Raw genomic sequence first — 15,125 nt, 5'->3', positions numbered from 1 at the left:
TCCTCAAGCTCCCATCCCCATGACTCCATGTGCACCGCTAAAAGCAGCCACAGGGCAGAGGATCAATACGGCAGCCCTTGGGGAACTCTAGGGTTTGCTGGGACCCAAATTCTTCATGGTGCCAGGCCTCACTTGGGCACTCAGCCCAGGGGAAGGGGTAGAGGGCACCCCAACCTCAGGTGAAGTGGCTGGGTTTGGGAGGAGTCTACGGAGTACCGCTTTACCCCAAATCCCAGCATGGCCCTGACCCTGGCTCCTCTGGGCTGCGTGGGAGCTCACCCTGGTGAAGGGTGCAGGGGGGCATGAAGGGGGCATGGGAAGTGGGGGTGAGGCTGCGTGTGCTGACCCTGTACACACATGCCTGTGCACATCCCAGGGCACACACCCCATGCACATGTCTGTCAGAGCCCCCGGCCATGCACACAGGGTCCACTGCCCTCGGGCCCCAGGCAAAGGAGGGAGGGAGGTACCTGGCTTCCATGGGTTTTCACTGGAGTGGAAGAATGAGAAAAGTGTCCCCCTACCAGTCCCCCAAGATGAGAGGAGCCCAGCAGGAACCCCTATATTCCCAGGGACACCAAGAAGGGGAGGTAGGCAGAGGGAGGAGGGACCATGGAAGTCAGGAGGGCCGGGCAGGTGGAGAAAATGAGAAGGAGAGTCTGAGAATATAGTCCCGAGTCCCTAGAGTACAGCTGCAAGATGAACTCTTTGTCCTTTCTATGATGTGTCTCCTAGAGCCACGTGGCCAGCAGAGCCCAGAAACCAACCGTGTGTGCAGCTCCTCAGCCTCACGCTCACGCAGAGGGAGAAGGTACTTGTATATGCATGTGCGTGCGTCCAAACACACGAGCACTTGTGTATGTATATGCATGTGTGTGCTGAGTCTCCATTTGGAGACTGAGGCAGATGTATACTGCCTGACCCTTTGTATCGTCCAGCTACCAAGAACCTGTTTGTCTCCAGCCCTTACAAGGGGCAGCACTCGGCATCCCAGTTTCAACCTGTGCCATCATCATCCCTTTGGCTCTCCCAATCACCGGGTAGGGGTTCTCATTGTTCTGGGCCCCATTTTATAGGTTAGGAGAGAGGGTAAAGAGAGTATGTCCAGGCTGGTAAGAGGCAGAGCTGGGACTCAGACCTGGGTCTCCTGAGGCCAAATGCCATGCTCTTTCCACCTCACCTAGCCTGAAGTGTAAGGAGGGCAGGCTCTAAGCTGGCCTGGGCGACGCCGCCCCACCTCATAGCTGCCTGAAGTCAAAGGTCCAGCTGCATTTGCCACGGGCGTGGTTCCTTTGACCTTATCACTAATACTCCCAGCAGGCTTCCAGGGTCTCTTAAGCTTGTGTGTGTGTGTGTGTGTGTGTGTGTGTGTGTGTGTGTGTGTGTGTAGTGGTTCAAGTGCCAAGAAGGAAAACATATTTGTCCAATAAAAGTATCAACTTTAATTCCACTAATTTAGAATCTGTGCTCTTTTTGGGAATAGAGACTGAATAAATTTTACTGGGAAAAGAAAGGGTGGAAGGTAATCAGAGAGAGATGATTGCAGTGGGAGGGGAGCATCTCGTTCTCTCAAAACCCACCCCATTCCTTGATGTAACTTCGACTTAACCTGCTTTTTACACATTATCCCCAGTGACTTAGGAACCTATAGACAATGTTTTGCTCGCCCAGATTCTGTCTCTCTCGGCTCTAAGAGTAACACAATTGTGTTTCCTTTTTGTAAAACTAGCGTATTTGGAAAGCATTGGCCTGGACACAGCTTCCTGTCATCTGTGTGGCAGGATACTTGCAGGTGTGAATCCTGGACACGGAGGGTGCCAGGATGTGTTCTCAACAGAAGGGAGGCTGGGTCCTGACTAGGATCTCTGACTTCACCCTGGCAGGAAGAGGCTGCCCTCACTGGGGCCAGGGCGCAGGCCAGGCTGCCTGGGGCTGGTCTGGCATTGCTGGGTCTTGGACCAGACGGATCAGGGACTCCCCCTGTCTACTCCTCCCTCTGAGGAAGAAAGAGATCTAGCCTCTTCCCCTCATGTTAGAGGTCAACCTCCTGGAACTTGCCTCCCTCGGGGTCGGGGGAGGCCTGGACCCTCAGCCTGATTCCAACCACCCCACTACCCGCCCCTGCCCCCAGTGTGTCTGGAGTGGGGGGCCGGGTGGAGACTGCTGCAGAAACACCTTCCCGCCTCTTGTATGTCTCTCCAGCAACTCAGTCCTACTCTGAATCCAATCAGGCCTCTCTAGGGACCTAGAGAGGGACCAGGCATCCACCCTGTGCCTTTGGGGGCAGAGGGCCCAGCCTGTTACCTCCGGAAGCTCTTCTCTCCTGGTGGCCGGGAGTTGGGGCGGGAGCTGGGGAGCAGCCCATCTGTCTCCTGGCTGTCCTTCTCTTCCTCTTGAATGGACTCATCCCCCAGGAAGTCGCCATCATCCCAGGAGCCCACTGTGCCATCTGTAGTCTGATACCGGACCTCCACACAGAGGCTGGTCTGCAGGGAAAGAGGCAGGTGGTGAGCAGCTGGGCCAGCAGTAGCAATCCCAATCCCACATACTCTGTCTGCTGCTTTGTGATGATTGCAAAGTGCTTTCCCACCCTTAACTCACTGGAGGAAGGCAAGCTGGGTATTACCCTTCCCCACTCTCCCATTTTGCAGGTGAGAAAACAGAGGCTCAGAAAAAAGATGCACAGACTCATTCAACTTAATGGGCTCCTGCTCTTGGCTCTATTCCTCCCTGGTGCCCAAGGAGGGGGGCCCACCCTGGACAGCTGAGCTTGGACTAGTGTGGACTCTCTGAGTCTACTGCATACATAATCAAGACCATCATTCAGTGCCCCAATGAGCAGGTCACCCCTCGTCCTCAGAACCAGGGCTGCCTGCAGGCATGAGGGGTAGCCTGCCTGAAATCTGCTGACCTCCCCTCACTCCTGATGCTCGCTGGAGACGTGATGACATGAGCCGAGTGTGCCGTCCAGGAGAGGAGCCCAGGCCCTGGACACCCTCCACAGGCATAGGGTCGGCACTTCCTCCTGCTCATCTGACACCTACCCTCCTAGCCTGGAAAGGATGGGACTTGAGGGTGCCATGGGATTTTCTCTGGGGAAAAGTGGAGCCCCAAACCTGGGCCCAGGCTATGCACTTAAGAATCCTGAGTGAGTGTCTTGCTCTGGGTCCTTGGGCCACTTACCTCCTTTCAGTTCTCATTTCTCCCCAGTGCATAGGAAAAACTCATTCTAGTCACCCTCTCAACCCGCATGGGTGCTGGGAGGGCACCCAGTCACACTTACCCTTCCTCATAGGTCTGGGGGTGACTTACTCCTGAGACCACACAGGCACCCTTCACTCAGTGGGTGAACCTCTGAATGCCTAGCCTTAGATTTCCCAAAGGAAGGAAAAGGTACACACATTTTCTGAATCTTTACTGTGCTAAACATCATTCTAACATGCTTTCATATACTCAACACTTCAACCTACCCTACTTAAAATATCAGAGAGGTTAAGTTACTTGCTCAAAGTTACACAGCTAGGGAGTGCTGAAGCTGGGAATTGAGCCCAGCCCAGCTGACTCCAAGCTCCATGTCATTCCCACTGAACTAATGTGGCCCTTCTGCTGTGATCAAGTATGTCGTGGTGGGAAATGGTGGCCTGGAATTGGAAGCCCTGGGTCCCAGTGCTGCTTCTGCTATTGACCAGCTGTCTGACCTTGACCAAATCCATTCTCCATCCAGGACTTTAGGGTTCCCATCCACAAAATGGGCAGCAGGTGGGCTAGATGATCTGTAAGGCCTTTCCTCAACTGAATTCCTAAGGCTGATTTTAAAAGTACAGGGCGTGGGCTAGCTGGCTGGGTCTTCACCCCTGCCCACTCCCCAGGTCTCTCTCGTCGCACTTCCCACACTCTGTTCCCTTCCTCCAGGCATCTACGTTCTCTTCCAAGTCCTCTGTTCCCACAGGTGCACAGCTTTTTCTGCATCCCCTTTCCCCACACTGGAGTGACTGAGACCCCAGCCCCCAGACTTCGAGAAGCACCCCCCGGCCTGCACCCACCCATGGAGAGAATGATCTGGCTGGGGCCAAACTGAGAAGCCCCAAATGTCTCCTTGTTCTCAGCAAGGAAGTATCTTGAGACACCAAGGCACCATGGGCACTTCTGCCCTGCCCTTGACACTCCTCACAGAGGGCTCCTTCCATTCTGACTCCCTGTGGCTGCCGTCCTGCCTTCTAAGATGGTTCTGCTGGCCACTATATAGGGCCCGGGGAGGGGAACTATGTGTGGTGGAGTCATATTTTATACCCGGGTAAACTGAGGTCAGCAAACAACAGCTAACAATACTATTTTACATATTTATTTAGCACTTACTATGTACTTAACGGTTCTAAGCACTTCCTGTGTATTCTTTTAATCCTGTGAAGTAGATACTATAATTTTGCTCACTTTGCTGATGACATGTAACCTGCTGAAGTCACATAGCTAGTGAGTGGCCTAACTAAGGTTCGTACCCAGGAGCCATGTTCATCACCACTGTGCCAAACTGCCCGTGAGTGGGCACGAATGAGCTCAAGGAGACAAATGCATCAGAGCAGAGCCTGGGGTCTGGGCAACCAGATTGGTTTATGGCTTTCCTTTGTTAGAACATGTTTTAAGTGCCTGCAGACTGTGCATCATTGGTGCATGTGTGCTCATGTTGGAAGTGCTGGGATGGGATGGGACAAATGGAATAGCAAGTGAGATCTCTGCCCTTACAGAAGGCTGGTTTTAGAGAGGAGCCAGGACAGGTGTGCAGAGTGAAGACCATGGCCTGGAGTGGCCAGCAGGCTCAGCCTGGCCTTCGGATGAACAGAGAGACCTCTTTAGTGACCCCGAGCTGGGTCTGTATGGAAGGATGCCTCGGTGGAGAAGAGAGAGCATACCCCGTTGCCCTTTTTGTGCACTCTCACTGCAGGAAGGACTGTGATGTCGCTTTGGGACAGCAGACCTGCCATGCCTTGAGGGCTCCGGCCACAGCCGCCAGCAGAGGAGCTCTGGCAGGGTCTGACCTGAGTCTCCTCCTCCTGCCTTACCTCTCCAACCATGAGGACCTCCGCCCTGACCACAGTATGTGTAGGGGGAGGGAGGTGAAGCAGTCCCCCAGGCGACCCCACAACGGGCAAGTTCAGGGACTCTCTGGGGCGCACCCACCTTGAGGATCGCATTGTTGTCATCGATCAGTGTATCGGTCACCTCCACGTGGTTCTCCTCTACCACCTTCTGCAGCACCATGCGGAAGGTCCCAATGAGCCTGTGAACAGCAGGGGACATGGTGGTTTCAGGTGAAGAGGCCAGAGTGAGCAGCTGACCTCCCAAGAGGCTGTGAGAGGCTGGGAAGGAGAGAGGGAGGACTTCCTCGTGTTCTAGGCTGGGGTTGGAGAAGGTGGCCCCAGAGCCGGGGTAACATGTCCAAGAGGGTACATGACCCCAACAACCGTGTGTGGTTGTATGTGTGAGACTCATTTCCCTGGGAGAGTGTGAGGGCAGTGAGCACTGGGGTGGGGGGTCGGAAGTTCACAGACTGCGAGACAGGGTATGATGGTGGAGCCTTTTGTTCCTCAGATATGTGTAATTGAGTTTCAGCTGAGCCCCTGCAGAGAAGCTTCCTGATGTTCAGCATAGAGGCTGTTGGGAAGGATCGGAAGCTCCTGGACACACAGGCAGCTCCTCCCCCTTCCGCCTCCCTAACCATGACCGAGGTGTCTACCTCCACTGACAGCACTGGCTCATTCATCCACTCTGCTCAAAGGTGAGGACCTATCTGACCATACGATTCTCGTATTCCCAGCTGCATGACAGAGGAGAGGCAGTGCAGTGCCGTGAAGAAGTCTTGGAGCCAGAGAGACTGTGATCGGCCCCAGCTCTGACACTTACCAGCAAGTTACCTGCTTCCTGGGCAATTTACTTAGGCTCTCTCAGTCCCAGCTCTCTCCTAAGATGTGCTGAAAATCCCAACTTGACAGAGTTGTTGTTTACAGGGCTAACTGAGATCCTCTGTGCCAAGTTCTTATTAGAATGCCTAGCACATAGTCAGCACCCTAAAAGCAGTCCAGTTGTTATTGAGGGGGTACCCTATACTGTAAGCCTCTCCAGGGCAGAGATTTTCCTATTTCCAACCTCTATTTGATATTTCCAGTACACAGAAGATCTCAGTATCTGCTGGCTGAGTTAATGAACAACAGTGGGTGCCCAATAAATGCTGAGTGAGTTGACTTGAATCCCATTCCACCCTATGGTTTGAAGGTTGTTGCTCTGGGAGAGAACAGGAACTCAGAGAGATATTCTCACATGGTGATGCATGTGGGTTAGATTAAAACATATACACCATTTCTGGCTGAAGGGACAAGAGCTGAAGGGGGGTACTATAGTGCGTGAGAGCTGGAGAGGACTCGGGGTCCTCTGGTGCTGTCCTTGATTTATAGAGGAGGAAGGTGAGGCTGAGAAAACAGGAAGGGACCCACAGCTCATTAATGGCAAGTCTTCGTGAGGTATCAGGTGAATTCTGACTTGAACAGACATGTTTGACCTGAGACCATCCTGAGGCCCATGAAGGATGAACATTGTTTTGTTTTGTTTTTTTAAAAAGCCTCGCATGTACGTAAGGGGAGGAGGTGGTGGGAGCAGCCATGTTAGATGAATGTGCAATGTTGACCTCTGGAGCTCAGAGCCCCACCTGCCAGCTCGCCTCCCTCCCTGTGGGTAGAAGTGTTCATACCATTCCTCCATCCTGCTGCCTGACTAGGCTTCTAGACACTTCTTAGACTTACCCCCTCCGAAGCCTCCTTCCCCAGCTGCGTGCTGGCCTCTTTCCAGCTCGGGCAGTGTACAAAGAGACGTGCTGGCCTGGGGGTTGGGGGAACCTGCAGCCACTGGCCCCAAGTCTCAATTTTGTCTTCATAAAGCAAAGAGGGTGGGCGTGTAGCTTCCGTACGGTGTGGACATTCTAACAGTAGACTATATACGCACGAAAGAACGCCAGAATCTTTTTGTAGCCTCCCCTCTTTTGGTTCTAAATCAGTGGTCCTCAAACATCAGCATGAACAGAATCATCTGGAGGGTCTGTTAAAACACAAATGACTGGGACCCCACCTACCCCGCGCTGCACTGGCCAGTGTTTAGTGCCTGCCTGGGAGAGGGGAAGGGCAGGCCTGACCTGTGCCTTCTGTGACTTTCATGGAAAACATTTTGCCCCCATGGCCAATTTCAGTGCTGGGCACTCAGGCGCATCTGTCCCTAGATTCCTTAGGTGGCAGAGGAAGGCTCAAGGATCCTCAGAGATGCTGCAATGTGACAAGACACTCCCAGGGGGCAGGATGGAGCTATTCCCCCCCATACTCTCATCCCCTGCCACCCTGCAAGTGCTCAGAGAAGCCTCTGGCACCTTCCAGGCTTAAAGAAGGCCAGAGTCAAAGACCTTTAGACTTGAGAGGGGCCTGAGAGGAGAGCTTGTCCAGCGTTCCATTAAGAAGGAGTCCCTTAAACATCCTCTTGACACATGCTCTCAAGCCCCTGCCTTATGCCCTGGGATGGGGCTCTCACTTCCCCACTGCTGCTCTTACTGTTCGTCGATTTTGCCACTGCTTTAGTCACAAAATAAACTGAGGTCTGCCTCTGGAAAATCCCCCCACTGCATGCCCTGGCCCCTGTCCTGTCCCACACACAGATTAAATTCCATCTCTAATGGGAGGCAGTGTAGACAGTGGAAAGAAGCTGGTCTCTGGAGTCAGATAGAGGTGGGTTCACCCAGCAGGGTCTAATGGGGATTCTACCATCTGGCAGCTGTGTGACTTTGGCTAGTTCTCTAACCTCTCTGAGCCTTGCTTTTATCCCATCTTCCCAGAGGAGGTGCTACCACCCGACTCACTGCGTGGTGGTGAGAACAATCTCCAGCACCCTGGCACTCAGACGTCGGCCCCTTCTCCCCTCCTTAATGAGCTGTCTGGAGGGCCCACGCAGGTCTGGCCTCCTTTGCAGAATGGGCTCTGGGGGCAAACGCTCAGCCGTACAGAGCTGGGGCCCAAGTGAGGCCCAGAGGGTGGGGCTGGAACCCCAGGAGATTGCTCCGCCAAAGGAATCGGCTTGTGTACCCCCACAGGGTGGCTTGGGGGCTTTAATATCTAACGGTTCCCCCCAGCTTCCCAAACAAAAACAAAAATCATATTCTTTGAAACAGACAATTGATATTACCTCAGTCTTACATTGAATTGAAGAATTTTTTTTAATTATACAATCTTTATAAAATGTTGTTCTTCCTACATGTCTGTAACATACCATCTAAGCAACAACGGTGCTTGTTAGGAAAACACAGCATCACAAGTGCCCTGATGCTGCTTCCAACAAAATGCTGCCTCGCAGCCCCCCTCTATAGGCAGGAAGGAAGCCCTGGCTCTGGGATGCATGGTGACCCCCAGGCAACCCCTCCCACCCCAGTTGCCCTTTGTCCAGCCTGGTTGCAAACTCACTGGCATCTGCCTATTGCCTTTGTTCCTCTGGGTGGGTCAGCATGGAGCAACTGCCTGGGACGGTGGGGTCCAGAGCAACTGAGGAAGGATGGGTTCACATGCCCTTTGGACAGCTGGGTCCATCCCTGGGAAGTGGAGGTGTGAGGCCCTTCATTCTGGGGAAAGGAGCACTGGCCCTGGGGTGAGGAGGTCTGAGTTGCAGACCTGGCTCTGCCCTGAGTCTGCTGTGTGAGCCTGGGCAAGGGCCAAGTCTGGGCCTAAATTCCCCCCCAGGTTGTTAGCTGAAGGAGCTGGGACCTAATCTTCTGTCCTCTGACAACCTCCCTTATGTGGCCCATTCAGGTTACCCATTAAAAAAAAGCGCACCCCCACAGAGCCTATAGCCACCCAGGAGCCGGGACTGGCCCCCAAGGAGGATTCCCAGTTGACGAGCCAGAAGGGAGGGGGCCTCAGGCACAGACCAGCCACAGACGGACCACAGTAGAGCTGCAATCAGGCACCAGGAACTGTCAATAATTCATTGCTTTCCCCTGGGAGCTGGTGTCAAGTGCCAGAGACACTAAGCCTCCACTGTTCTCCTGGCTCCTGAATTATTCAGGAGTTTCAGGAGACTGGCACCTGGGTCAGGTCATCCCCCCTCAAGGGTCCTGGACAGGCAGAAGGGGACACCCAAGAGCCTCTGGACCCAACACCTTGAAAGGAAGGAAGTCCTTGAAATCAGGAAGTCCTGAAAGAGGACTTCGCTCAAGGTGGGCTGAGCAGACCTAGGAGTCTCCTGGTCTCTGACTAGGAAACTTTCTTCCTTCACGTCACATTTTCTCCTCCTCCTGGAACCACTGGGTAAGGGACCACCTTCCAAGCAGCCCCCCACCTCTATGACTAGTCCCTTTCTCTGAGATGGGCAACGATGGCATTAGGCCTTATAGGTCCCATTTCTCACACCAGTTTCCAAAATGCATCAGTCATGTGACTGGGCTGTCCCCTTGGAGTGCCCTGAACTCTTCAGAGAAGAAAGGCCACTCTGAGTCCTGCTCCCAGATCCACCCTGCACAACCTCTACCTCCTGACCCCACAGGGCATTTGTTCATTCACTCATCATACAAAGTCATGGGGGCTTACGGGGTACCAGGCACCCTCCCAAGCAGTGGGTGTGGTTTTGCTGGATGGCAAGCCCAGTGCAAACCCCAAAGGCACCCCTTCAGCTCAGCTACCCCATGAGAAGGAACCTGGAGACTGAGCTGGGCCATGGTGGGGACAGAGGGCTGTGGCCACAACAGCTCCTCTGGCCTGATCCAGGCAAACATCAGGTGGGCCTTTTCTTTGGCTCTGGGAAATGGACCCCTGATTCTCAGATGGGGAGTCCTGCACCCCACCTGACTTCAAGCACTCAGCCCTTGCACTCTGATCCCCCAAGTAGCAGCTTTTACGTAAATGATTTACCGATCTCTTTCCACCCTTCACTTTCACCATCATTGCTCACATACCCTGGTTTCTGGGACTTTGAGGATTAGGAAGGGGAGGAAAAAGATATGCACCCTGGCCCCGCTCTACCAGTGTCTACACATGTGGCCTCGGTATCCTCTCTGAGACTCATTTTCCCCATCTGTATAGTGAGGGCTGCACTGGCTGAGCTCTGAGGCTCCTGGATGCTCTGCCATCTGTGTCTGGGTCCCTGCTGGGGTGCCCGGATGCCCCTTCTGGCCGTCAGCTTCCACTTCTGCTTTCTCCTCCTGTACACCTTGTTGTGCATGTATGTGGGCCTTTCTCCTGTTCCTGTTTCTCCTGTCCTCATGTGTCACCCGTTCTCCCACCTCCAGGAAGAAGGTCATGCTTCCTGTTGGGGGCTCCTGGTGGGTGTCTCACCAACCTTTCTTGTGGATGCCAGAGACAGCTGCCTGAATGGTGTGATGCCCTGAGAAGCCAAGGGAGAGGCCTCCCTGCCCTAAACATCTGCCAGCAGTGCTGAAATGCCCACACCCCACACTCAGCTGAGATCTGCAGGTTCCCAATACAAAACTCAGAATCCTTGCAGCCCACTTGGTTCAGCCCTTCCTGGTCCAGAAAGCCCCTTAACAGCATTGCGGTCCCTGTTTGCTCACCCTCTCCCCATCACAGCTCATTGCTTGGAGAGCTCTGACCATCTGTTATCTGTCTGCTGTCTTCTCACAGTGCAGCCTGGTCCTGCATCTAGGCACACATCTCTTTCCTCTTCCACATGTCAGAAAACCTTCTTGGGACAGGCACGGTGCCTTAAACCCTCATCTTAGTTCCTCCAGTGACTAGCAGAGGGTCTGCCTGGTACAGAGTATTTGCTCAGTAAATGTTTGATGAGTCACTAAAAGAATGGTTGGAAGGATGGATGGATGAATGGATGATGGATGGATGGATGGATGGAGGATGAACATGTCCTCTGTGATTTCCTCCTCCAGGCTCTCATCCCTTGTCCTAAAACAAAATTTAAAGTCCCTTTCCCCTGGCAACTGCAAGATGGTGTCTACTGTTGTTTCCACCCAGCATGAGGACAATGGAACCCTCACCTCTTCTGCTCTTATTGCTCTACTTCTATTAATATGACCTATGATTAGGTCAGCTTTTCTTTTGTTTGTAGTCCTCCCACTGTTGACTCATGCTGAGCTCTCAGTGAATAATACTCCCACACCTTTTTGGACCTGTCCTCTAGCTTGTATTTATAAGAGCAATTGGTTTTTGAACCCAACACAGGAACCGCCATTTATTATAGTTAGCCACCATTCCAGACTATTGACATCATTCTGAGTTCTGCTTGTCACCCAGAGAGAAGGGTGGGGATGACTGTTGTTGACCCTCTAGTGGTGACATGCTCATGTGATGGGCGTGCTTCACTACAGAATGTAAGCTCAGTGAGGGAAGGTACCTCGCAATCCTCAGCCCAGTAGGCCCTTAGTAAACATTTGGGGAATCAATTAATAAACAAAATCTATCTCATTGAGTTCTCGCAGCTTCCCTTTGAGGTAAGCACTTATCCTTTTTACACGTGAGTATACGGAACTCAGAGAGCTAATGTAACCTGCCCAGGGTCACACAGTAGGTGACTGAGCTAGGATTTGAGATCAAGCTTGCCTGACTGCTAAACCATCGTACCAATCTTCCTTGGAGCGCTCGTCTTCCACAAGTGTGACAAGTGTGCCCTCAGGGCTACAGACGGTTTCTCGGAGGATATTATCAGCCATTGGTTAGCTTCTCCGATGAGCAGCTGAGGCCCAGCATGTGTAAGGGGAAGACTTAAAGAAGGGGACAGAAACAGGTCTTTGAAGGTCAATCCAGAGCAGGCTATGGGTGCGGGTCCCCTTTTAAACCCGAAGGAGAGGGAAGCCCGAGGCGCAGGGCAGGCCCCAGCCCCTTCGGCCCTGCCTCTCCTCCCCCAGCCCACACTTACTTGTTGCTGAATACTTTGCTGTAGTTGAAGATCTGAATCTCAAGTATCTCACTGTTGTCGATGCTGCTGGCCACTGGCCACCGGAAGGTCTGGAGAGAGACGGACAGCTGTGGCCTTGGGTGGAAGTGACAGAAAGGGGTGTGGGGAGCGGGTGGGGGTCCCTGGTCAGGTGGCCCCTCATATCGGCCCAGTGCTCCACAGGGACAAAGTTCATACCTGGAATCGCATTTAATTGTGACCAGCACCTTGGAGCATGGCCGTTGTTTTGCATCTTCCAAAGATGGCACTGCGAGGGGGTTGGTGACATGCCCAAGGTCATAGGGTAAGTGGACCAAGACTTCTGACTCGCCCAGGGCTCCTTCCACTGCCTCACAGTGGCCTCCCAACTCCCGGGGTCCACTCGTGAGTGGGGGTGTAACCAGGGGCATCTCCAGAGCAGTAGTAAGGGTTGTGGGCTGTGAGCTTGGTTTTTGTTGTGACTCCATCAGAATCATCTGACCCGTCCAAGCTCTGCCCAGAGTGAGAGCTCCGGGTTCTCCCTTTCAGGTCAAAGCACCTCTCACACTGGGAATACTAACTTTGGGGACAGAGTTTAGCTGTTTGCTGGTATTAGGGTCAGGTCTTCAGAGGAGGGACAGCCCATCTCCAACTCACTGTTTCTAGATTAATCCTCACCATGTCTGTGTGGGCCTCATTATTGAATTAAGAATAATGACAAACAGGAAGTTGCACGGGATTTTTCCTGATGCCCTAGAGGTGGCAATGAGGGCCCAAAACAGAGGGCCCAAAGGTGCTACGTACCCATCCTCTAAAGGGAGCTGCCAGCAGGCAGAGCCAGGCACCTTGCTCTGGCCCTCCTCAAAGGCCTGCGGCCCCAACGTTCACCCCAGCCCTTCTCCTTCCTGGGATGAATAGAAGACTGGGGAAGGGAAAGGTGGAAAGACTCACATCCTAGGTGGGGCACTCTCCTGGGAGAATAACTCAGAGATGCTGAGGCACCTCAGGAAGGGGAGGTTGGCATGCCAGTTCCCCGTAACATCTGCCCAGGCAATGGACTGACTGATGTGCCCTGTAAGCCTCTCCGGAGCCCCACAGAGCCCCACAGGGCCAGGACAGCAGCCATGAAGGAGACTGGCATGCCACTGTTTGGTGCGTCGAGTATGGAGTTTACATTCTATGTGCCTGATGGATGTTGTCAAGAGTAGTCAGGCTCAAGCTGGCCTGCTGACACTCTACCCAAGGCGGCCTGCCAGGAGGGGGGCCTCAGCTTGGATGAGGCTGTCACGTTATACCCCCGGTGGCAGGAGCTGGGGTGGCATGGAGCCAGGTCTCCTCGGCTGGGAATCAATCCTGTGTGGCAGGCCACTCAGGTCTCCCGCAGAGCCCACCCACACAGTGTCCTATGAGACAGCCAGCCTTTGCAGGTCTGCCATGTTGATGGCTTCCAGAGTTGGTCACAGCTCGTCAGAGAAGCGGTCACACCATAAGGAGGGGCCCATGTCCATGGCAGAGACCAAGAATCAGACTGTACCCCGACCCGCAGTGGAGTGGGAGGAAATATAGAGGGCCTGACCAGGCGTCCTTATCCTACTCCGTCTTGAACCACAGCCTGAGAAAAGGGAGAAGACCAGGTGTAAAGAGGACTCCAGACTGGAGTAGTCAACCTTTCTGAACTTGACGTTGAATAACTAAGAATGACCAGAAAGCCCTGAGGTCTACTCAAACGGCCATTGAGAGATAGTATCAAGGGGAATTTTGACAGAGCAGGTGGATGATAGTGACTTTTAAATTTTGTTTCATTTTTTATACCCCACCAAAATTCAGACTGTTCAATAGACTAGAAATAAATAATAATGATGGTAATCATAACAACAGCTGCCATTTATAGGCAATTTTTCATTATGCAGGGGTCTGAATGCTTTAGACATATTAATTCATTTAGTCTTTACTACAACCCAGCAGGCTGGTGTTGTGTTCTCTTTTATAGACAGAGAAACACAGGCTTGGAGAAATAACCCGATTCAGAGAACTTGGCTGTTAGGGGCTGAGCAGGCCCTGGGGAGGCTTCTGAAAGCCCACCCTGCAACGCTGCCATTTCAAAGCTGTGCTTCCTTCTCCCAGACTGAGGACTGAGGACTTGGGGGGCATGGGACCAGCCTGGAAGGTTACTCCCAGTGTGGGCAGGGTCTGTCTCACAAAAAAAACCCGAGCTTAATTTCCCCTCTCTTCAGGATTGGCCAATTCCCAGGGAGGCCCCTGACCCCCTGATGGTTCAGCTGGGGCAGGCAGGAGAGGGAGGAAGAAGCAGAGAAGGGAGAGGGCCCAGGGTGGGGAGGGAGAGCGTTCTGAGCAGGCCCTTGGACCCAGAAGGAAGAGGGCAGGATGAGGGAAGTCTGGGAGAACGGGAGCAGCCTGGCCCTGCCACAGGCCTCATTAAGCAGCTTCTGTTCCTGCTGCCTGCGCGCTTCCAGCTCCGGCGAGTATGCAGTTTTCTTAATGAAGTTGCTTTTATTGACCTGCAGGGAAATAAACCAGCTCAGGAAGGCCCCGTGCATTAGTCGTGGTGCTGAAGGGAGCCAGAAAGATTTCAATTTCCTTGCGATAAAGGGGGCAGGGGTGTTTGATCCACCCGATGGCCTGTGGGTGATGTTTTGGCTTTGGAAGGAAAGAAAGATAAGGAGAAAAAGGAGATGACTGTGGACATTGCACCATTAGAGGAAGGAGGTGTTGATTCAGTGAATATACAGGAACAGCGGAAGTCATTGGGAGGAAAAGGGACCCAGAGAAGGAAACTGCTTGGGACTGCTGTTTGCTCATCGCCAAGGGCTGACTTATGGAGTGACTGGGGTGCAGTTTATTGGGTCACAAGGGCCCACAGGAGTCAAAAGCTGGTCATCGTGGGCCATTTTGTTGAGTAGCAGGGAGGGGAGTCAGGGAGGCGGGGCAGGGGCTTGCCTGGGGGAGCCCTGACTGGAGATGAGACTCCAGAGGAAGCAAACCTGGTTACATGGTTCAGCGAGCCCTTTCAAGAATTTTTCTAGGAAGGAGCCTTAGGAGGAGAGAACATGAGAAAGTAAATGCTAGAGCGGGGTTGGGGTCAGGGCTGTCACCATGCACGCCAGAAAATAAGGCCCTTCTGAGAGGCTTTTATGATGACCTGCAAGTCCTGAGTGCGTTCCATAAGCTTCTTTCATCTCTGACTCCTCTCCCTTTAAGTATTCTTC

General features: G+C 53.1%; 1 protein-coding gene across 2 annotated transcripts in view; it reads right to left on the bottom strand.

Moving 5' to 3' along the window:
* OTOF (otoferlin) overlaps window positions 1–15,125 on the bottom strand; it is an 84,846-nt gene that overhangs the window by 46,651 nt on the left and 23,070 nt on the right. For both annotated transcript variants that reach the window (XM_033125366.1, XM_033125365.1), the window contains exons 3-5: window positions 11,902–11,990; window positions 5,176–5,275; window positions 2,305–2,486 (exon numbers count right to left, since the gene is read on the bottom strand). In XM_033125366.1, the coding sequence (XP_032981257.1) occupies window positions 2,305–2,486; window positions 5,176–5,275; window positions 11,902–11,990 (371 nt within the window). The remainder of the gene's footprint in view (window positions 1–2,304; window positions 2,487–5,175; window positions 5,276–11,901; window positions 11,991–15,125) is intronic.

The sequence above is a fragment of the Rhinolophus ferrumequinum genome, chromosome 13 (assembly GCF_004115265.2).
Source record: "Rhinolophus ferrumequinum isolate MPI-CBG mRhiFer1 chromosome 13, mRhiFer1_v1.p, whole genome shotgun sequence".
In the NCBI taxonomy this organism is placed as follows: Eukaryota; Metazoa; Chordata; class Mammalia; order Chiroptera; family Rhinolophidae; genus Rhinolophus; species Rhinolophus ferrumequinum.
The sequence above is the reverse complement of the archived record's forward strand: the minus strand, read 5'-3'. Positions and strand labels throughout refer to the sequence as shown.